This window comes from Atta colombica, unplaced genomic scaffold (assembly GCF_001594045.1).
Source record: "Atta colombica isolate Treedump-2 unplaced genomic scaffold, Acol1.0 scaffold41, whole genome shotgun sequence".
NCBI lineage: Eukaryota > Metazoa > Arthropoda > Insecta > Hymenoptera > Formicidae > Atta > Atta colombica.
The window spans coordinates 1476033-1497593 of NW_017259520.1; the positions used below are offsets into that span (position 1 = coordinate 1476033).

At 31.7% G+C, this 21561-nt stretch overlaps 1 protein-coding gene across 1 annotated transcript in view; it reads left to right on the forward strand.

Annotated features, from left to right (window-relative positions):
• The window catches only part of LOC108691157 (glutamate receptor ionotropic, kainate 2-like), a 105274-nt gene that overhangs the window by 25945 nt on the left and 57768 nt on the right, over positions 1–21561 (forward strand). Inside the window, exons 3-5 of the mRNA XM_018198813.1 lie at positions 9544–9719; positions 10302–10355; positions 10437–10601. Coding sequence (XP_018054302.1) covers positions 9544–9719; positions 10302–10355; positions 10437–10601 — 395 coding nt within the window. The remainder of the gene's footprint in view (positions 1–9543; positions 9720–10301; positions 10356–10436; positions 10602–21561) is intronic.

A 21561-nucleotide genomic window follows, 5' to 3' on the forward strand; every position in this document is an offset into this window, starting at 1 on the left:
GAGAGAGCTAGTCAATTTATCTACCATAAATTCAACTATATATAACATAATTACTAAACCTTTGAAGAAAATTAATATGTTATGATCCATCTATATTGAATAATGCAAGAGATATTGAAATTGATAACAAAATCAATTGGATACGTTATCCATGGCTCAATTTTCCGTGGCATTGTATTATACAAGACAATTAAAAGCGATGTTATACACAATCGAATGAAACATGTTATGCGCGCGGCAAAGTGAAATGAAAAGACGTCATTGATAGACTAACACGTTCACAAATAGCGGTAACATCTTAAGTTTTTCTATTCAACTTTGCTGCTTCGTCGATAATTTCATTTCTGCGTCTCTCTGCGGGATTTTCCTGGAATTTAACCACCTTTGATGAAAACATCTCCCGAGCTTAACCGTCTTCCACAACGAGCTTAGCTATTTGTGAGGGAAGTACACGTACAAGCCGATTAGAACACCCCTGACCCCCTGCCTGTTCCCCGCTATCTCGTCCAACCCCTTGCGCATCACGCCTCTTGCCAGAGTCGACGTGAATTCCTCGAGAGATTTACTGAGACTCCGGGATCTTCGTGTTTCCTACACTTTCAATTCCGGCATGCTATGTACCCATGAGGTGTAAGGGATTCGGGTCGGCGAAATCGTACACGTCTCAAGCATGTTTGCCGTTAAGAGCCCGCGATTCGTTCAGCGGAATTTCATTTTATCGATGGAATCGAACATCGTCGCGAAGATGCGGTGTTGACATAACATGTCGTTTGAGTGGATCAATGTCTTTACCCGAAAAGCTCTCGAGTCAACTATTCTATTATATCATTGTAAAAAATCATGACTTGTACGCTAAATTAATATCATGTGAATAGAAAAAGATTAACGGATTTCAAAAGTTTTATTTAACTCCTAATTTAAATCACTTAGTTATCTTTGATGATAAGAGATAGAAATTAGGCAGTTTGCGAAATTGACTCATTCAATCGACGAGCAAGCAGTCGCTAGCTCCATGGCTATCTTGGGAGCCAGATAGCGTGGCATTAGATCTCTTTCAACTTTCGAGTAGTTTAGAGAGTCGCTGGTATCGATTCACGATTACTTTACTCGTTTTCCGTTTCGTGGAGTTTCCGCGGAAACTTCCTTAACCAGTAACAACTCGCTATCCACTTTGCGCGTTTCTCGAATCGCTGCATTCTATCTAATCAAGCAACGGAAGCGTTTCTTTGTTTTTCGCTTTGTAATTTAAATGTGCGAATTCAAGAAATACTAATTGCGCGCATAATTAGATAAAAGAATTATGAAACACATTAAATTCTTTATTTAATTTTATCTTATAGTATTGTGGATGCTTCGAATGCGCTCTCTCTCTCTCTCTCTCTCTCTCTCTCTCTCTCTCTCTCTCTCTCTCTTCTATACCAAAGAATTATTGATGCCTGAAGAATTCCATAATCATTATTCCCTATATGCCTTTAGACCGCCGCGGAATGTCAATTCAGAGCTTTCTCAAAAAGTTCAAACATTTTCGCCTCGTCTGCAATTTTAAACGAAAATGAAATTTCGAGTAGAATGTACAAAGAATATCATAATATTTCAACATATGAGAGAATTCCCCAATACTTCTAGTTTTTTGTTTCGGGACGTCAATGACCATAAGAATGTTATACAATTAATGTTTAATATTTAATCGTTCTATTGACATGTGTCTGAAGTATCGATACAAACATCGTCGTTCATCCGATCGCAAGGGCGGCATTTATCCACAATCTAATTCAGTTTCGCTTCCGCTCGCGCATGAGGAGAGATATCGCGCATTAACGCAGAACGAGCAAAATCAAGCCGCCGCATTAGAAACCTGCCACCGTACAATAAACGCGCTCCGCATAACTCTCTGGTAGAATAAACTTTACAATGAAGTCCTGTGTCCGTGGCTGTAATATTAACGCCAAGTTTCTCACGTATACAGATATGCGCGATGTTAATGGCGAGCGGAATTGTGACTGCGCGAGCTGTTTAGTTTTGCACCTATAAAGTACACAACTTACCAACGTCGCACTTAGAATCATTACCTGTGGCGTGAATCTATTTTTAATTCTGTAATGGGAAGGTGTTTCAGAATTTATTCGGGGAAATTGGATCTGATCCGAGGCTCTGGTAGATACATTTTTTATCCAATCAGTGTAGAAAATGGATAAAAATAGTAACATGAAACTTCTTCCTTTTATTTAGATGAAAAAATGCACATATGAGCGAAGAAAGCTATATTTGGTCAAAATATTTGGTTTGGATGGTATTAATGCTTATAATATTTTTTAGTAAATCTTACAATTTTCAATTTAAGAAAAAAAAACAATAAAGTTTACTAACTTTAGGAATATTTTGACTGTACATATAATATCAGCTCAGTCAAAAAATCAGCTGAAAAAGTCAATATCATTTGTTAATATCAACATTTTTAAATACATCCTGAAACTAACTGCAAAAAACCAAACAAATAATTTGACTTATAATAACTTTATGCAACAAAATATTTTGTTTTAAGTAAATAACATTCGAATTTAGAATTGAGCTAATGGATGCAGCGAGAAGTATCATCGCTTTTCCAACGTTATATTACGCCATTCTTATGTTACATTATTTTAAATAATTAAACTGCTTACATTTTAAATAATTAAACAGTTTACATTATTTTAAATAATTAAACAGCTATATTAAGTGTTAAATTATATAGCAAAAATAACAATAATATAAAAACATTAAGTCAGCCGCACTGAGAAAGAGTTTTTCGATTGAACATCGTAATATCGCGCGAATAATATGCGATGCAATATTAAGCGAAAATTCTTCCACGCGCGCTCGTCTTTATATGAAGTGAGTTACGTGCTTCAGCTCGTCAGACATTATTCAACGGAAAATCGGCAGCGAGATTCCCGACGTCGTAATTACATTTAGAATTACATTCATCGAAATTACGTGAAGTGAAACCGCCCCTTGTGGATTAATGTTTCACTAGTTAATTCGGCGTCGGTTTTTCAATCCGCGGTATAATAAGATCAACCTTCATTCATCCCGAGATAAGTACCAAAGGATGAGAAATTCACCGTGAGATGATGGTACTTTCTACTTTTTCTTCATCTGAAGAAAAAAGAGCACGTTGAATGCCGAAATAGTTTCGAGTTCCTGCTTCGTACTCCCGCCAACCTGATTTCGTGTCCTTACGTCCCGAGAATCACCAATGAACCTTCAACCTGGCCCATCACAGTCCATTGTGGAACTTTTAAGACTTCATCGAACAACCATCTCCACATCTCCCCCCCCTCCCCCCCGTCTTACTCTTCTCTTCCTTGCATCTTCGTCGTTCCTTACCATTCCTCACGGAATCCTTCAAAATAATGGAGTCGCTGGCAGAAGTACGAATCGTCCCACTGAACTCACGACCCTGCATTTTTATATTTCGATGCAGAATGGTAGAAAAAAACACAAGAGAACGGTTTGCGTATTTCTATTTTTCTTTACGGCAGAGCCGACATTTTTATTGGAAAATTTTTGCATCTCGCAAATTTCATCGAATATCACGAATATATCACGAGACTTAAAATATAAAATGTTTAGAATATACATTTTTAACTTTAAAAATAATGTTTTGCAAAACAATAGTATCAGTATTTTTAATGCACACTGTTTTTTAAATAAAAGTACGAAGTTTTTACGTCATATGCATATATATATATATATATATTTCTTATTTTCGACATTTTATCTACGGTATTCTGTCTAGATATTTTCTTCTTATTCTGTAGTATGCTCGCCTAAAGTTCGCTAGTTCAAGCATGAAATGTCAAATCCTTTTTACGTGAGATCCGTCAAAACCAGGCGATGTGGCCTTGTATTTTTATAACCTCTGAAAGTGACAGACCAGCAGTATTCTGAGGATGCAAGACCTGTACGATGGAAAATTTCGAGCTCTTGTGCTTATCTTCCCTACGAATATCTATATTGAATGCCGAACGTGATCCTTAAATATTTTTTAACTTAAAAATATAAAAATTGAGCGGTATATAAAATGTAAAATTTGTTTTTTTATTAAACGTCATTGTAAATCGTATATTTATACCCAGCAGAAGATTGGAGATTTAATAGTTTTCCTATTTAAAATCAGAAAGGAAACATTTTAAGTTGTAAAATATATATATATTTTAAAGAATACTTTATTAACACAAAAATTATTTACGTGACAACAAAATGGTAACCTCTTTGCTCTCCGAAAAAAATTTTCGATACTCATTCATACCTTACAAAATTTATCTTTGCATTAAATTATGTATAAGATGCAACATGATATCATTATCCTAGATTGGCATAAATAATGTAATAAATACAACAAATTTACAATATTAAAAATAATGATAATCAATATCTAATATTTTGATTCTTTTCTATTTATATTAATCATTATTTTTAAATATAAATTTTAAAAAGGCAATGTATGCTTCGAATACTTTAAACATGATCAATGTCAATTTTTTCAGTCACATATTCTGACTGATTATTATTACCAGTTCATTTCCCTCACGTATCTTGAATATTATTAAGAGATCAATAATTTCTCTTATGTATTTTCAAATTTCGTTAAGCAGACTTGCTCTTCTCTAATTTCACAATCACGTGTTCTAAATGATTTTGCTTCTAAACATGAACTCTGGCGAAATTCTTCACAGAATCTGAGCGTAATACTACGGTAATTACGAGGAAGTCCGAAGAATATGCAAGGAGGATGAGTGGTGCATTTGTGAAAATTATACATGATCACTATCATATTTTGCGGAAATCTCTCCGTGAATATCCTACCGCGTGCATTCTTGCGTGCATGAACAAGAATTTCCCCTTGTCATAATGAGAATTTTATGACCAACTCGGTCCCATATAACGTGTCCAGTCGAGCGCGTATGTTTTACACGATAGCTGAACCATGGCGATGCGATGGAGGATCGCAAAAGTGGGAATTCGCTCCCAAACGCAGCGAAAGTCTTCATGAACTTTTCGTATAACTCGGCGATCGTCGAAGTTCTTCGATATGTCTTTGCGCACGAACGACTGACCAGTCCCGATGGGATGAGCAAATCTTCCGAAAACAAGCCTCTTCACGATTTTTGACGTACTTAATAAATAATACTTAATAAAAATCCGTCTTGTACATTATTTTGAAAGAAGATCTTCGCTAACTAGTGATAGTCAATGAATTAAGAAGGACATCGTTGTTGTAAAATATAACTATACGCGAAAAAAATGCATTGTTACATCCAATTTAATTTTATTAAGGATAGTCATGCATAACAAAAAGAAAAAATGATATACAATTACATGTCAATAAAAGAATATATTTGCGAATGAAATCATCTGCAAGTTTAAAATCGATTTGTATATTTTTATTAAAATATATTTATAACTAAACAGATATATATTCATTTTTTTCTCTTCAATTATTTATTTTATAGAACATTTTTAAAAGGCTTTATTTTAGTACAGTATGTATTTACTGTATTTCAATATTTTTTGTTCAAATATTCTCAACAATACGTTATAGCTACAGTTATTAAAATTATTTAATTATTTTAGAAAAATATCAAATGCGAATTTGTTTTCTGTTTTTTTTATCATTTGATTTTCATATATTTTTGCTTTTATGAAAAAATAAAAATTGAAAATATCTGTTTGGATTCAATTGAATTGCAAATTTAACTGTATCTAATTGAATTTGAAATTAATATATTTACAAAACATTAGCATCTTATCTTTATTATTTTTTTGCTTATTACTACAGCAAAGTAGTATTTGGAAATTTGATTAGAATTAAAGCATTAATAAATATTGATTTAGTTTTGTATATTACAGTACACTGATCGATCTTTTCTTTTTTCATTATGGAATTTTTATCTAAAAAAATTTTATCTAAAAAAATCTTGAGATTTTTAAGAGATATAATTCCTTTAAAATGTCATATATATAATAGTAAATTTGGAAGAATCAACTATATAACTTTTTGTAAGAAACTTTTTCACAAAAGCACTTGCATATTTTCTTCATTCTTTGTCGAAATATAATTGCAACTCCGCAAGTAAAGTTGTCCCTCTTACTTTCTTGGAATATTATTAAAAGCGTCATCAAGTATCTTTTTTTACAAAAAACGCATTTATATTCTAAAGCGCTATTTCTCAAAGTACTTCCAAATCGAATCTTTCAGTTGCCGCCGCTCACTCGCACCTTCAATATTCATTCGGCCGTCCTCTTGAAATGCGCATGTTTAAGACAGCCGGCGATCCAATTATTTCGATCGTCTGTCACCGCGCGATCTACTCGAGGTGAAGAACGAAAAAGGAAGAAGCAAGTAATCGTTGACAGCTTCCTTTCGTGCGCCAATTCAGCACAATATTTCGCACTGTCGAGGCATATCGACATTTCGAGCACGAATCGTAAGTGGTCGTCATTAGAGTGTATAAAAATCAATATGATAATTTATCTTCCATAGGAATAGAACGTTTCTTCTGAACCCTTTAGAGAAATTATTGTCAATTATTGTACCGCCACGTTTAATTTGGCTTGTAATTTTTTTTCATCTCGCACCTCACAGAATCCTTATATATATAAGTGATGCAATTAATTATCTTGGTAAGATTTCTCCTATGATTTATACAATGTCAATAATACTTAGCTCTTTATTTTTCTTAGTGATTTTCTATCTTTATTTTTACTCTTTTTTATTAATGATTATTATTATTATTATTATTATCGTAGGATTATCGATTGGATTTAAAAGAACGGGGTGTTTTTTCTCGATTTATGCTTAATCAATTGATTCAAATGTAAGCTATATTGAAAATGTTTTAAAATGCTTGAAAACAAAAATACTGGATATTTAGCACATTAGCATCATGGTATAATGGTATATTAGCATCATGGTATAACTAAACAAATAATTTCATAAGTAATTACTAAAATTCGTCACCTAATAGCGAAGAAATTAAAAGAGCCCATTATATCTACACTGGTCATAATCATCATCTTCTCTCTACGAATTTGCGATCAGTTGAGTGTCGAACAAGTGTTTTAAAATGCTTGAAAACAAAAATACTGGATATTTAGCACATTAGCATCATGGTATAATGGTATATTAGCATCATGGTATAACTAAACAAATAATTTCATAAGTAATTACTAAAATTCGTCACCTAATAGCGAAGAAATTAAAAGAGCCCATTATATCTACACTGGTCATAATCATCATCTTCTCTCTACGAATTTGCGATCAGTTGAGTGTCGAACAAGTGTTACCAAGTCTTTCTAAAAAATATAACAAATACGAACATTTTATATATAATAATATTTTAATCTAAAGAATCAAACAGAAAATATGAAGCAAATTTCGTTTTCTACATCATCATTCTTTTCAAATACAAAAATATAAGATTATGAAACACGTTTATTATATAAATTTTATTATACATAAACATGCAAAATATGCAGAAACATTTCTCAATGTTCATCGTTGAAAGCCAGGATAATACTATGCCGTTAAGTTCAAAACCGCGACGCGGATCGTAGTGAGAAATTGCGTCGCATTGCGCTCATTTCCGCACGTCACGTTTCGCTCTCTAGAAACGCGGTCTTCCTCGATATTCCTTAAACACAATGTATGTTAAGTCAGGCAATGCCAATTCCCTAGTTAGTAATCTGTAAATTGTACAATTCTCTCACATTGTAGAATCGTAAACGACGTACCATCCTTCCACTTTGATGGATGTTCGTATTCTGTATCTGTTACAACGCCTTGAAACGTAACTCGCGATAACGCATCCTCTTTATGACTTCTCGCCATGTCAATTTTAATAAAAGGTACCGCTTTCTCTCTCTCTCTCTCTCTCTCTTTCTTTCTCTTCCGATCTTTATCTCGCATGTCGTCCGCGAAATTACGAAGAGCAGTAAAACGCTCGAAATGCTATTTTAATTAAAACCGCCGTTTCAAACGACTCCCATGAAAGTACGTTCTTAGTATACACAGAGTGTTCATAATTTAAACTGCAACGAGTCACACCACAAACCGCAAGAAATATTCAACTTATTATTTTCAATTCAAACTGTAACGCTCATCTAACCAATTTCATTACCTATTTAAACTTTTCGTTATCACACCTTGCGCAAAATATTAATACTAATTTATTAATAATTATAGTTATTCTTTTTTAATAATCATGCAAATAAAAAAAAATTACACACTTGAAAATTTTTAGAACTTTTTTTAGAAGAAAATTTGTAGAACAATTGTTTATGATTAAATTGAAACAAAATGAAAAGTCGATGAGATATCTTGATAATATCACAATAAAAATAAGTTATATAATCGATAAGTTATATAATATTTATAAAATAGACTTTTATAAATGTTGAATTTGTATTATACTATTATGTAAAAATAATTTTCTTATCACTGTTTTCTTTAAACACAACTTGATATGTGACGACCGCAAAGATATTACATTCGGTCACTATTGGTGCTTCAGTGAAACATGCGCGTTTAACTTCCAGCCAGTCATTCATAGTGTTTCCCAAGATAGTCATCCGATGTTGTCCCCCAGGATACAAAATCTGCTTACATGAGAACATTGGTCTTACTCGAGTTGCTCAACACGGCTTCAATTAAATTCGGTTTCTTACTCGCTCCTAGATTAATTACTGCTACCACTTTAATGTACAAGAATACATGACAAAGTACATTTTCCTTTTTTTTTTACAAAATAGATATCTTCCTTTCTCTTTTCTGAAAAAAACGGTCTATGATAGTACCATTTTTTTCTATTTTATTTAAGTAACACGTTACCTTTTTTTTTTACAAAATAGAAGTGTAACTCATATCTATACTGTTATAGAAAATTTTTTATTTCAAATTAAATTAATGATTGATATTAATTGATAACTAATGATGCAAGTAAAATTAGTAGATCATTGTGATTTTATTTTTTATATTCATCATTAGAAGCATTTAAGCGAATAAATATAAACTTTGTGTTATCTAATATATACGTTAACATGGTATAATCAATACGATCGGCCTAGACGTCAATACGCTCAAGTAAACTCGACCGCATCAATCAGCAGATCGTTTGCATGGGTGAAATTATCTCGACTTCGGCACTCCGTCCAATAGAAACTGACAGATCGAAACGTTGTCGCCTGTCTCCAACATGCGTCAGAATCTCAAGAGTCAAAGTTTCAGCGGGTAACTTGCAAGAGAACAGAGCTTGTCTCTCCCCGGAAGACCTGCAAGTCAGATACCTTGATTACTTAGGCGCTGGAGAGTATTGATTTCGTCGGATAGCGCGATTCACGGGTTTCCGTGTCATTAAGCGACCAACCTGATAATTCCTACGGAGATCGTGACAAACAAATGATTCGCTCGTGTTGACATCGACAATCTTCATAAATTTTTAAAAAACTTTTTATATCTTGTGGAATACATTGAGATAAGTACATATCTACTTCGGCTTTTAGGATTAATGAAGCTTCGGGAGCTGGTGAAATCACCGAAAATCCGTGGTATCGAAGTCAGTCTCCGACAGGCAGATCCCAACTCATACAGGCAGGTCCTTTCCGAAATGAAGAGTAAAGAATTTCGAAATATCATCGTGGACACAAAACCCGAGCACATGCATCATTTTCTACGAATGGTAAATCACTCTGCACACATATTACATTAACACATATCTTCTAAAAAAAATAAAAATGTGTGGATTTTACATTTTATGATGTTTATAGAATTTTTACCGTATAATGTTGATATAAATGAACATTTAATTTAATTTTATGAGTATAAATTTAATATTATGGTTTAAAATTTTAATAGCATTAAATCTACATTGTGTTAATAGTGTTTATATATCATTAACATCACCAACACGATGAGAATTAATATTCATGATATTAAATCCACACCTAAATTTTTTATACGTATTATATACATATATAAATTATTTTTCAAATATTTTGCTATTATTGAAAGAAAATCTGCTAGTTAATTATGAAAATATTTGGATATTAAAAAATTATGGGAAAGAATGTTTAAATAAATTATTGTTGAAAAAAAAATTAATTCTAAATTGTTCCAAAAATTCATACGCAAAAAAAATATTTCAGAGATAAAAATAACGGTAAATTTGGTTCCGATTTTAAAATAGATTTATATTTTACATATAATATTTTCTATCACAAAAGTAGTCTCAACTAATCGTACAGTTTCACATACATTACAGATCCTGCAGCTGCAGATGAATGATTACAAGTACCACTACCTCTTCACGACTTTCGTAAGTACCCTAGGGATATTGAAACGCACATTCAAGATCCACTTGGTCTGCGACTCGATTCGCTCACTCGCTTTTCCGCAGGATATCGAAACCTTCGATCTCGAGGACTTCAAGTACAATTTTGTCAATATCACTGCCTTTCGTTTGGTCGACGCGGACGACGTCGGTGTACGTAGTATCCTGAGGGACATGGAACGCTATCAACCATCGGGAAACACGATCCTCAACAAATCGAGAATCATCCAGGTAAGCACACATGAATCTTCTGTTTATAAAAACTCATGCAGTACACATATGAAGAAAGATATGACGCTTGCGAGTCTTGACTTTATAATTAAAGTTTGTAGGATGTAAAATTTATGACGCGAGGGGATTTGTGCAACATCGATTTTATACAAAAAAACGTTTTGCTGAAATATCTAAAAATTTAGTTAGATACAGATCTGAAAATAATTTTGTTGAACTATCAAAATACTTATGTAGAATTTTTTATAATCTAACAAAATTATTTTCAAATCTGTATTTAGCTAAATTTTTAGCTAAATTTCATCAAAATTATTCTTTCCACGTAATTTAATATTTCTTCGATATATTACAAATACAATTTCGCATTTCGTAGAAAGTTTTTCATTAATAAAAGGAAAAAATTGTACACCCCGGAAAATTGGTAGAGGAAGGCCCCTGTTATAAATATTTACCGAGTTCATTTTGGGTAAATGCTAGAAGTCTATGGGCAGAATTTAAAAAAATAATAGATTATTTTGAAGGGAATTTAATAAGATTTAAGCTAATGTTACATAAAATTTAATTCAAATTTCATTTTTTTTTTAAATTAAAGAAATGTAAAAAGTGAGCAAATCGCAAAGTCAAAAAATTGTACTCCTAATATGAGACACCCCGAGAAATCGATAAAACGCAAAGTATCAGTATTGCAACTAAAAAAACTTTATTTAATGTTTTTTAAATATAAATACAGCCAGGATGCGCGAAAAATGAATACGCGATACATTATAGAACTCGTCTTCCAGAACTCGTCTTCAGGTAAATTGAAATCAAGCATCGCAGAAATAGGCACTCGACGTTTATTCTGGTTGTCCTTTTTATTATTGTACAATAACATTTATACTTTAGCAACAATTTTCACTATGATCCTGGATATTACGATTTCCACGCTTTATGGTTTTGCGATCATCAAATCTAACTTCTGTAATTAAACAATTTAACATATCCCGTATTTTTCTATTAGTACGATCTTTCTCTATCATTACATGAAGAATTTATTGCCAAATATTTATTTATTAAATAATAAACAATATTTAAAGGCTCATCCCATTGAAATGAAGATATCCAAATTCTAAAATCTTTTTTTTACGATGATTACAGGCATAATCTAATAATGAATTTTTTATTATTAAACAGTTTTCAATCCAAGAGCAATAAATTTATAGTGGAACCAATAGATAGCGTTTATTAGTTTAGCAGAAACGCCGCTATCTCATATTAGGCGCCTATTTCATAATAGGAGACATTCTTCTATATTTATGGCAAAATTATATTTTACGATTAGTTTTCGTATCATATTTATAAAACGTAACAGGTATATACGAATATTACTATACTTCCATATCACAATAATATTTTATCGGCCATAATTTTGCATGATATGTAAAGGTAAGTTACATTGCGCCTTTGAAAGATTGGCAAGATCTCAATGAAAGATGTAAAATAATTTATCGTCACGTGGCATATACGATAGTGCACCTACAGCTTCGATGTCTGTGCGTCAACATCACTGAATGCTTTATGGAGCAATAAAATCGACTAAAAGCTATTCGAAACAATGTGTGTATTGCCACGTCGAGTAATACCGCATATGTGAGTAACAATAGCCACATTGTTATCAAAGTAACAAGCATTGCTATTTTCGAGACAACGATAAAGTTATCGAAAAATATTAAGCGGAAAAATGTTTCTCTTCTATTATACGTAACGAGCTTGTGCTACGATGCTAGCATGAATGTTAAAATATATCTTCAATCACACACACACACACACACACACACACACACACACACACACACACACACACACACACACACACAAAAGAATAAAAAGAGTAATCAATCAAAAATGAAAGAAATAATGAAACAAACGAACTGCAGAATTATTTTTATTTTATTACTAGCTATGATTTGAAATATGTATAATGTTCATAAAGAAGTTACGCACGCATGTATAAGTATTCATACTTTGCACATATTTCTCTGGACAATTCGACGATTATATTAAATTATAGTATTTCTCGTAATGCATATGGAAAAAGAAATTTTATTTGTATTTAAATTATATAACATTCTATCCAAATTGCATAGTTATAAATTCCACCAACATATATATTTAAATAACGTATATGTGCATATCATTCGGTCAAACTTCTCCATTAACAAGTTATATTCCATTAATTCTCAATTTACAAAACATTATTCGCCGTAATCAAAAACGTATCAATGTAGTATGAAACAATGAGATTTCTATCTATTTTCTAGATAATTATTCATTATATTGTAACAAAGAGGAAATTATTTTTTTTAATTTTATTATTTTTATCATTTATAATATTAGAACAATGAATCTACATGAGAAATAGGAAACTCGAATGAGAAAAAGCTATTCTTTCACCTGATGATGTGTAACAGAATTATCACACATCCGCTATGCATGTAAAAATTCGCGGCCGCAGTTGCAGCGTGTTCACGACGCGCGAAGCTTAACGCTTTTTTTCCAATTTAAATGCAGATCAGAATGTCGTCGCGACGACAACGACGACGACGACGACGACGACGACGACGACGACGACGACGACGATGATGACGACGACGAAGACGACGACGACGACGACGACGTTGTGAAACTTCACTGTTACGCGCCGCTACGACGGCCGCCCGTAATCGCGTTTCGTATCACGCACAGGCGTGCAGGCGTGAATGCTCTGAATAGCGTGCCAATGAAGCACTGTGCGTACTCAGAAGTCGCACAGTGCATGTATTTAAATCGAGCTTTCGCGATTCATCGAGTTGAGCATCTTTTAATTTTTCCATATTAATTTTTTTTTATTAATTTCATTGTATTTATTTAATCAGGAATGATCACTCGGAGTATTTTTACACCAGCAGCGAGAAATTATGAATGATTATAGAATGGATATTATTTTATTTACATATTTTCTTTCTTTTTTAATAATTATTTTTTACAAATCTTTAAATATGCCATTCCATCGAAAAGCTGCAATAAAAGTGTTATATTAATAAAAAAATTTTTATTTTTTAGAAATACTCAATAAGCTATTTAACGTGCTTATTTAATTAATTTGTTTGATTTCTATGTTTCTCTTGTTTTAAATTATGATTAAATTCATATCTATAATGTTCTTAAATACTAGTAAACTGAAAAACAACAATAATAAAATATATATTAATAATACTACGATTTTGATTGGGATATAGAAATAGCTTTTATATCGTTACATAAAAAAAAACAGATGATTACTGCCAGATTTTTTGTCTTTAGATTTTTATAAAATCTATGTCTTATTGATATTTTCAATCCTTGCTGTTGCAAGTTTAGGAGATTTTTATATCTTTACTTTTTCAAATCCTCGAATCATTGATTTCTTGGGTCTCGAGGCTTTTGAATCTTATGTTCTTGAAATTTTTTTAGTACGTTCAATACGTAATAGATAGAAACAGATACTTTATCTAATAAACTTTTCATTTAATTATAATATAACATATTAAAATATCGTCCGTAAAAATAATATTTCGTTTTTCTTATAAAATTCTGTTAAAAATTATTAATCATACAGTTTTTTTATTAAATTAATATTTTATGTTTGCACGAAATGAATCGCGTACGATTAACATGCAGATCTTTCTATTTATTAAGTTTATACTTTTCTGTGATTGATTTAATGGAAATCATCCGCGTTCTTGCATTGAAACCCGCATAAATAAATCAAGTTTCCAGACGCGTGATCTTGCAATGAATTTTCACAAATATGTAGACGATTCACTGAACTGAACTGAAACGTATTCGCCTCTCTCTACAAACAGCAATTTTTCTTTGATTCTCAAGCAAAATATGTCATATTTACAATAGTGACGGAGACGTATAATACGTAAAAACCATTTGCGCAAAACATCTCTTCAAAATCGTTGCTAATAATTCAAATAAGATGGTACTATTTCTGGAATTTCTATGTCTTGAGCGCCTTTTTATGGTTATTATTATTTTTCACATCCTCAAATTTCGTTCTCCCAGTGAGGCTGCCGTTTCAGGAATACCGAAGGATTATTTGCATGTATAACAAAACCGAAAGATTGCTCTGACGGGTCAGAAAGAAAAGTACGATCTTTTGTCCGAATGACCATCACACAAAAGGATAAAGTTAACATTTCCTCGGAAAATATATATTTGTATACTTTTTTCGAAAAATGTGCCAAGATATATCACTATTTCACTATAATGGAAACGATAGAAAATATGAAAGAAAATGATTTTTTATTCGACGAATATTTGACGTCGCTTTTAAAATTATATCGATATCGCGTTTTTAGCTCTATTCATTTATAAAAAAGATGCAAAAATATTAATAATAATTAATAATAATTATTCTAAGTAATTCATAAAAATTATTCATGATTTATTTACAAAAACAGATGAGAATTTCTAATAAATCCGAATAAATCCGAGTAAATCCCTCAGTGTTTCATTTTTGAGATAATCGAAACATCCTTCCGATCGCTATATTTACAGCGAAGAGAGCGAATTATAAATAGACAATCTGAGATTCCAGATGCGATACTAAGATTAAAAAACTTGGCCACATTTACAATTCATGAGGGAATGTCCGGGTTTAAGTCCACGAGGAAAAGAGTTCTCTAATTACTTCCGCTACAACCGTTAACTTTTCGAGGCGGTACAATACAGAAGCGCGCATAATATTCGAATGTAATATACACTTTAAAAGCGGATTGCAAGACTTACTTACTTAAAAGTACTCAAGAAAAGCATCTTGATCCCGATAAATTACTTCTATATTTTACTCTTGCCACCGTTGCATTGCAGAAAACTGAAAGTTTTCCGTGGGAAATACTATCGATTATCCAATTCTGGGACATTCAGTGTTTAGGACTATGACCCTATAACGGAATTTTTTTGCATTTATTGTTTGTTGAAATTTTGGACATTAAAGCACCAGGATTACGAGCAATTCCAGGACGATTTAATTGCTTACAAAAATGTTATCAGGCATGGGCGTATCGGCGGATATCAACGAAACTCGAATTAACGTCTGCACTCGCACTACATGTCTATGCTATTACCCAGGAGTATTGCCAGAGAGATAAGGGAAAGTAAGATTTAAGATGTGCTCGTAAAAATTCAAGCGAAAAACAGAATCGAAGTCCGAGAATATCGCTTGAAAAATATTAAAATACTTTATCGCAATTTAAAATATTACAATTATATAATTATAAATATAATGATAAAATCATAATAGATTTGAACGTGTATTTGTGTAATTCTTTAAACTGTTTAATTTTTAATTACTTTAAATTGTTTTTTTTGTATGGCATATTCTATTTTTCCAATGCTTTTTCAATGCTTTTTCCATTATTTATAATTTTTTAACAATAAGTATATACATTTACTTGATACAGCTATGTTCCTTAAACATGTTTAACGTTTTGATTGAAAAATTTTTCAACATAATTTCCTTACTTCAAAAATGATAGCTACAACTCTAAAATTAATTAATTTTTTTAGAAAATGGAAAAACTATTTTAATTTGACAGAACTTTTTAATTTAACAGAAAATTCTTGATTAATTCAATAATGTCGACAAAAAGAATATACTCTTAGAAATATAATCAAACGTCTTTTTTGTCATTTTTGTTTTACAAAAAAAACCATCCTTTTTTTGAGTTGTGACGATTTTGTTATTCTACAAAATTAATAAATCCAGAATAAAATTCCCAAACGTGACATAACTTGAAATATCACCAATGGTTTAATAATAATGAATTAATTGACTATTCCACTCGAATATTATTCGTATATTATTATTTACGTAACTTTGTCAATAAAATAATCATTTATTAATATAAATAACTACAAACGTTTTTATAAACCAATAGTAAATATAAACCAATAGTTTATATTTATCAGTTAAAATAACTAAATTCAAAATACAACCATTTCTTCTTCAAACTTTGATCATCAAAACTGTTTTAATTTGAAATTCTCTATAGACTCTTTCTTTATTTACAAAAATGACACAATTTTAAATGTATCATTCTTACAAAAGGCATTACGTGATCTCTTTGAAAATCTTAAGAACGACATAAGTACTATTTGACGGACGGATTGAAATTAAATTAGTTTTAATGATTGATTTTTAATTATTGATAGAATTTTAATGATTGATAGAATAATCTTTACCTATTATAATTCATTCATGATAATAACTCGAAAATTACATTTTTTTTAGTTGTGTCACTTTTGAAGTAAGGGAGCGATATATACATTTTAATGAAATAAGCAATTTGATTGAATTAGATATGCCATAATGTATATTAGACATTTAAAGTTTAATTTTATTATTTTATTAATATATCACAAATACACACACACACACACACACACACACACACACACACACACACACACACACCTAATCAGTATTCACGCATGCATACATGAAGATGATCAATCGAAAGAAGCACAGAAACTCTAGAGTCTGCGACTGTTGTTATTATTTTATCTTGTTAGCGAAATGGGCACAGGTGTTCGTGTTTTTCTAAGACTTCCTTTTGCTTTTAAATACGATCTTTGCGCAATGTCGCGCGAACAACAATTTCGTGTTTCTTAAGGTGTTCAACTTAATTATCAATCTCATTTGCAAAGAATTTAGTTTACTATTACACAATAATTCTTAATAATTCTTTTTATTATATATAATCGTAATGACCTCATTACTTTTCAATATTGACACAATTTCTAAACAAACTATAGAAACACGTTTTTTTGGTATAATTAACATTTATGATATGTTTAATTAACGCTTATTTTTTTCATTCATCTTTTAATTTACATTTTAAAACACATTATTTTTATATTATTTGTTCACTTACTCACAAATTAAGTTTTAACATTAAGAAATATGGAATATCAATTTAATACAAAATCTTTAAATAATATAATCGCATTATGAATTAATGATTCTATTGAATATGTAATTTAACACAAAATTTTGGACAAGGACGGGAGTTGACTTTTCCAATACAAGATATTTTTTAATGTGTAATTTTATTTCTGTACGATTAAGAATCAAAAATACTTTGAAATGTATGCTTTAAACATGAAACACAACTCATCGTTGCACTGCAAGTTTGAGAGCTTATCGACAACTTTCACGAGCTGCTTCCAGATAATACCTCCTGTTCGCTTTCAAGTGAATTGTCAAACGCCGCCCTATTGTTGAAGACAACCTGTTCGCGTCGTCGTCGGGTTATGCCCATACCTCCACAACCCATGGTGAAATTACCTACAACGGCTTTTGTTTCGACACGATTCCGACCGTCTCTCCTCTCAGCCAGTTCCGTTGCCACCCTGACATCAACCCCCACACCCGTCAGCCATCTCCTTCCTTTTCCACGCCGCTAAACGACCGAGTTAGCTCCGACAAAGCCGCACAAAAAGTTCGGTCACAATCAACGCTCTACGGAAGCAAAAGTGTAAAAGAAGAAAAAGGAAATAGAGCGCAGTTTAGGCATTGGAGGTCGAGAGAAAGAAATAGGCGGTTTCAGTAAGGGAGAGCAGTCGCCGAGATAAGCGGATGGCATACCTGGTTAACTTTTCCTTCAGACTTACCGTGACTCAAGCTTCGACGGGGAAAATATAGACGTGGGTGGTTACACAAGAAGCGCGATATAAGTAAGGTACGTAAACCGAGAGGGAGAACGAGAGATCGACTCTCACCTGACAGAGATGAGTGAGACAAGAACGTCTGGATAAGAAGAAGCTTGTTACATCAACGTGGAAACCACAGATGCATACTGATCGTGCATCGACTACAAGCAACGCGCTTCCTCTCCTTCTTCTCGTTCGTCTTCCTTCCTTTCTTATCTCGTTCTCTCGACGAGAGAGGTAACAACTTCACGGAGGCGAGATGGACTTTTTCAGACTCGTCCACGGTTGAAAGCGCGAAGCAAGCGGATGTGAGCCGCTGATATTATGGCGTAATGAGAAAGATCTACATCAAACCATGATGAAGAAACAGACGCTCGGTAGGATATATGGTAGACACGCCTAATTGCACGAAACGGAAAGCTTTAACGACTTTCGTCGATAAAAAATAAGATAAATAATATATATTTCATGGATGTTAGTAACGTGATTTTGCAAATTTAAAGTTCGTAGAAGTTTTTTATCCGGAATTTTTATATGAAAAAATAAAATTTTCGAACATTAATAATTTGCGTATTTTTTTAATAATTAATATACTATACGCTGAATAAATAAATTAATTTTTTTAATAAGAAACGAATTACGAAAGAAATTTTTTAATTTGCAGAAAAGAAAGATTTAATTTATTTAACGATAAATTAGATAAATATAATATTTTTTACATATGAAATTCCTACTTAAAATATAAAATTTAATTAATTTTTTAATCAAGAATTGTCATGTTCAAAATACAAGCGATTCATACAGAGTAAGATTAATTACGATAAGTAAAAATATCCTCGCTTAGTCAGACAAATGAAAAAGCTATACATTTATATATACATTTATATATTATGAACGTATATACAATAAAATGAATAGTCCTTAATTACTTAATAATTTTTACTTAATGCGGGGATTAATGAGAAAGGGAAGGAAGGACCCAGATATCAAGATTTCTGTCTCTGTCTCATATTTCTCTTAACTCTTCTCCAATTCGCTTGGCCAATGAATCACTGAATTCCCTGCTCTGGTGGATAACCTTTACTCTTAGTGCTATAAATCAGGCTATCTCGCACTCGAAAGGTTTTATTATTTTATTTGGCAACCGAGTTGTAGTCATACTAGGAAGGTAAGTTCTCCCGTGGCGACTGCAGTGGTCAGAAATATGGCTAGGACGACAGTGGTCTGGCTGAAACTTTTTTGAGAAAAATCTGCAGCGACGAACCGCAAGAACTAACACATGTTTTACTAATCGCGAATATCTGTCGTAAAATATTATCCATCTATTAAACTGATTTAAAATTTTTTAAATATTTGTAATAATTTTGTTAAATAAAGGTAGTTAATAAAATAAAATAAAATAAAATAAAATAAAGTTTTCTAAACTTTTAGATACTTTGTGAGATAAAATAACTATATTTGTTAAAATGTGCAAAGCAATTAATAGGTAATAAAAATTAATTTTTTCTAAAATCTTTTTTGTGCTGCAATATCATGTATGAGAGCTTATAGATAAATGGAGTTGCAGTTCATAGTCATAAATTATACCCGTTGCGCGATAAACTGTCAATATCAGGTAGATTACAAACAACCAATTTACAGCGATTGCTGCTAGTTTATTATTAAGAATCATTACGAAATGTGCCATGCGGTCAACGCGAATTTTCTTCTCATAAAATACAGATGTTTATTATGGCGCATTACCCAACTAATTCTCCGCGCACAATTAATTGTGATTTGCAGTTCGATAATTCTCAATGGATTAATCGAAGTTTAATATGCCATAAAGTTTTCTGTCACGATATTACACATATTACTGCAATAAAGTTTTCATTAATAGCTACAAATAAAAGAATTGAAGTACAAATGGAAAAAATAAAATATATTTGAGACATTTAATGTAAAAAATATATCAATTCAAGAAAGTGTTTATAAAATTAAACTTGAAAGAGATTATAAAATATCGAACATAAAATAAAATGTCGGAAATATCGTAATGTTAATTTTTTAAAATTCTTGTCTGATGAAAATAAAAAAAAATGTATTAAAATGTATCGTAAGATCTATAATTTTCTTATTTATATCAAAGCCAGTAAACATTGCCACAATCTTGACGTATAATATTACATATACCATGATTTTTTTTTCTCATAGAAAAACCTCAAACATAGCTTTTGATTTATTCTTTTCTTCTCTCGCTCTCTCACTTTCTTTCTATTACATATACACAATATTGCAATATAAAATTGAAAAATTATTGAAAACACTCTCCATTATGGTGTTCATTGATTTACCAAATATTATACAATACTTTGCTGTGAAAAAATTTTGTCGATATGCCTTTTCTTTTTTATAATTCTTTATTACGCATATAAAAGAGGAGGATTAATAAAAGAGAAAAAAATAAAAGAGGAATCAAAATAATATCAAAAGTTAATCTTTTATAAATTTTAGGTTCTTAAAATCTTTGCGAGATAGAGAATTCAATGATACACATTCGAGGATAGTTTAGAATTAAACACACATACATGCTGTACGCTTAACGAATCCTGCCACAAATATCGATCTTTAATAATAGAATAATAACTTCTATGCTTTGTGATAAATTATTTATTGGAATTATGATCAAGATAAGTTAAAGACCTTAATCCTGAGAATACAGTAGACAGTCTTAGATTTAAACAAATCGGATCCCAGCCTGAGTCAGTGGCATGTAGGATAAGGACCATAACCATTTCTCTTTTCGTTATCCGGCTGTACAAGAGTAGCGCTTGCCACCACGTGGAAGATTGGTTAAGCTAGCGACTTCATAAAGAAATTTCTATTTGCCAAACAGGCCAACAGAATGGAAGAAATTCACGTCGTGGAATTCCGCGACATAAAGCAAGATTTGTTTCAGAATCCGCGTTCCGAGCGATATTTATTTCAATTATGTCAGGCTAAAAGGAAAGCATTTATCTTCATAACGAGAATTTTTCGGAACGGGATTTTGTATAAATGGACTTAGGTACTTAAAAAGATCTCCTCGAAGGAACCTCCTCTACCTCGCGAAATTTACGATGAGTGAAAATACGTGTAACGCGATAAATGTCTATTCGTGAATTTTGGGTTTATAAATATCGTTAGATACTTATTATCAGATAAGTAAACTGATGACACATTGAAGACGTACATTAGCTCATAAGATTTATGATCATTA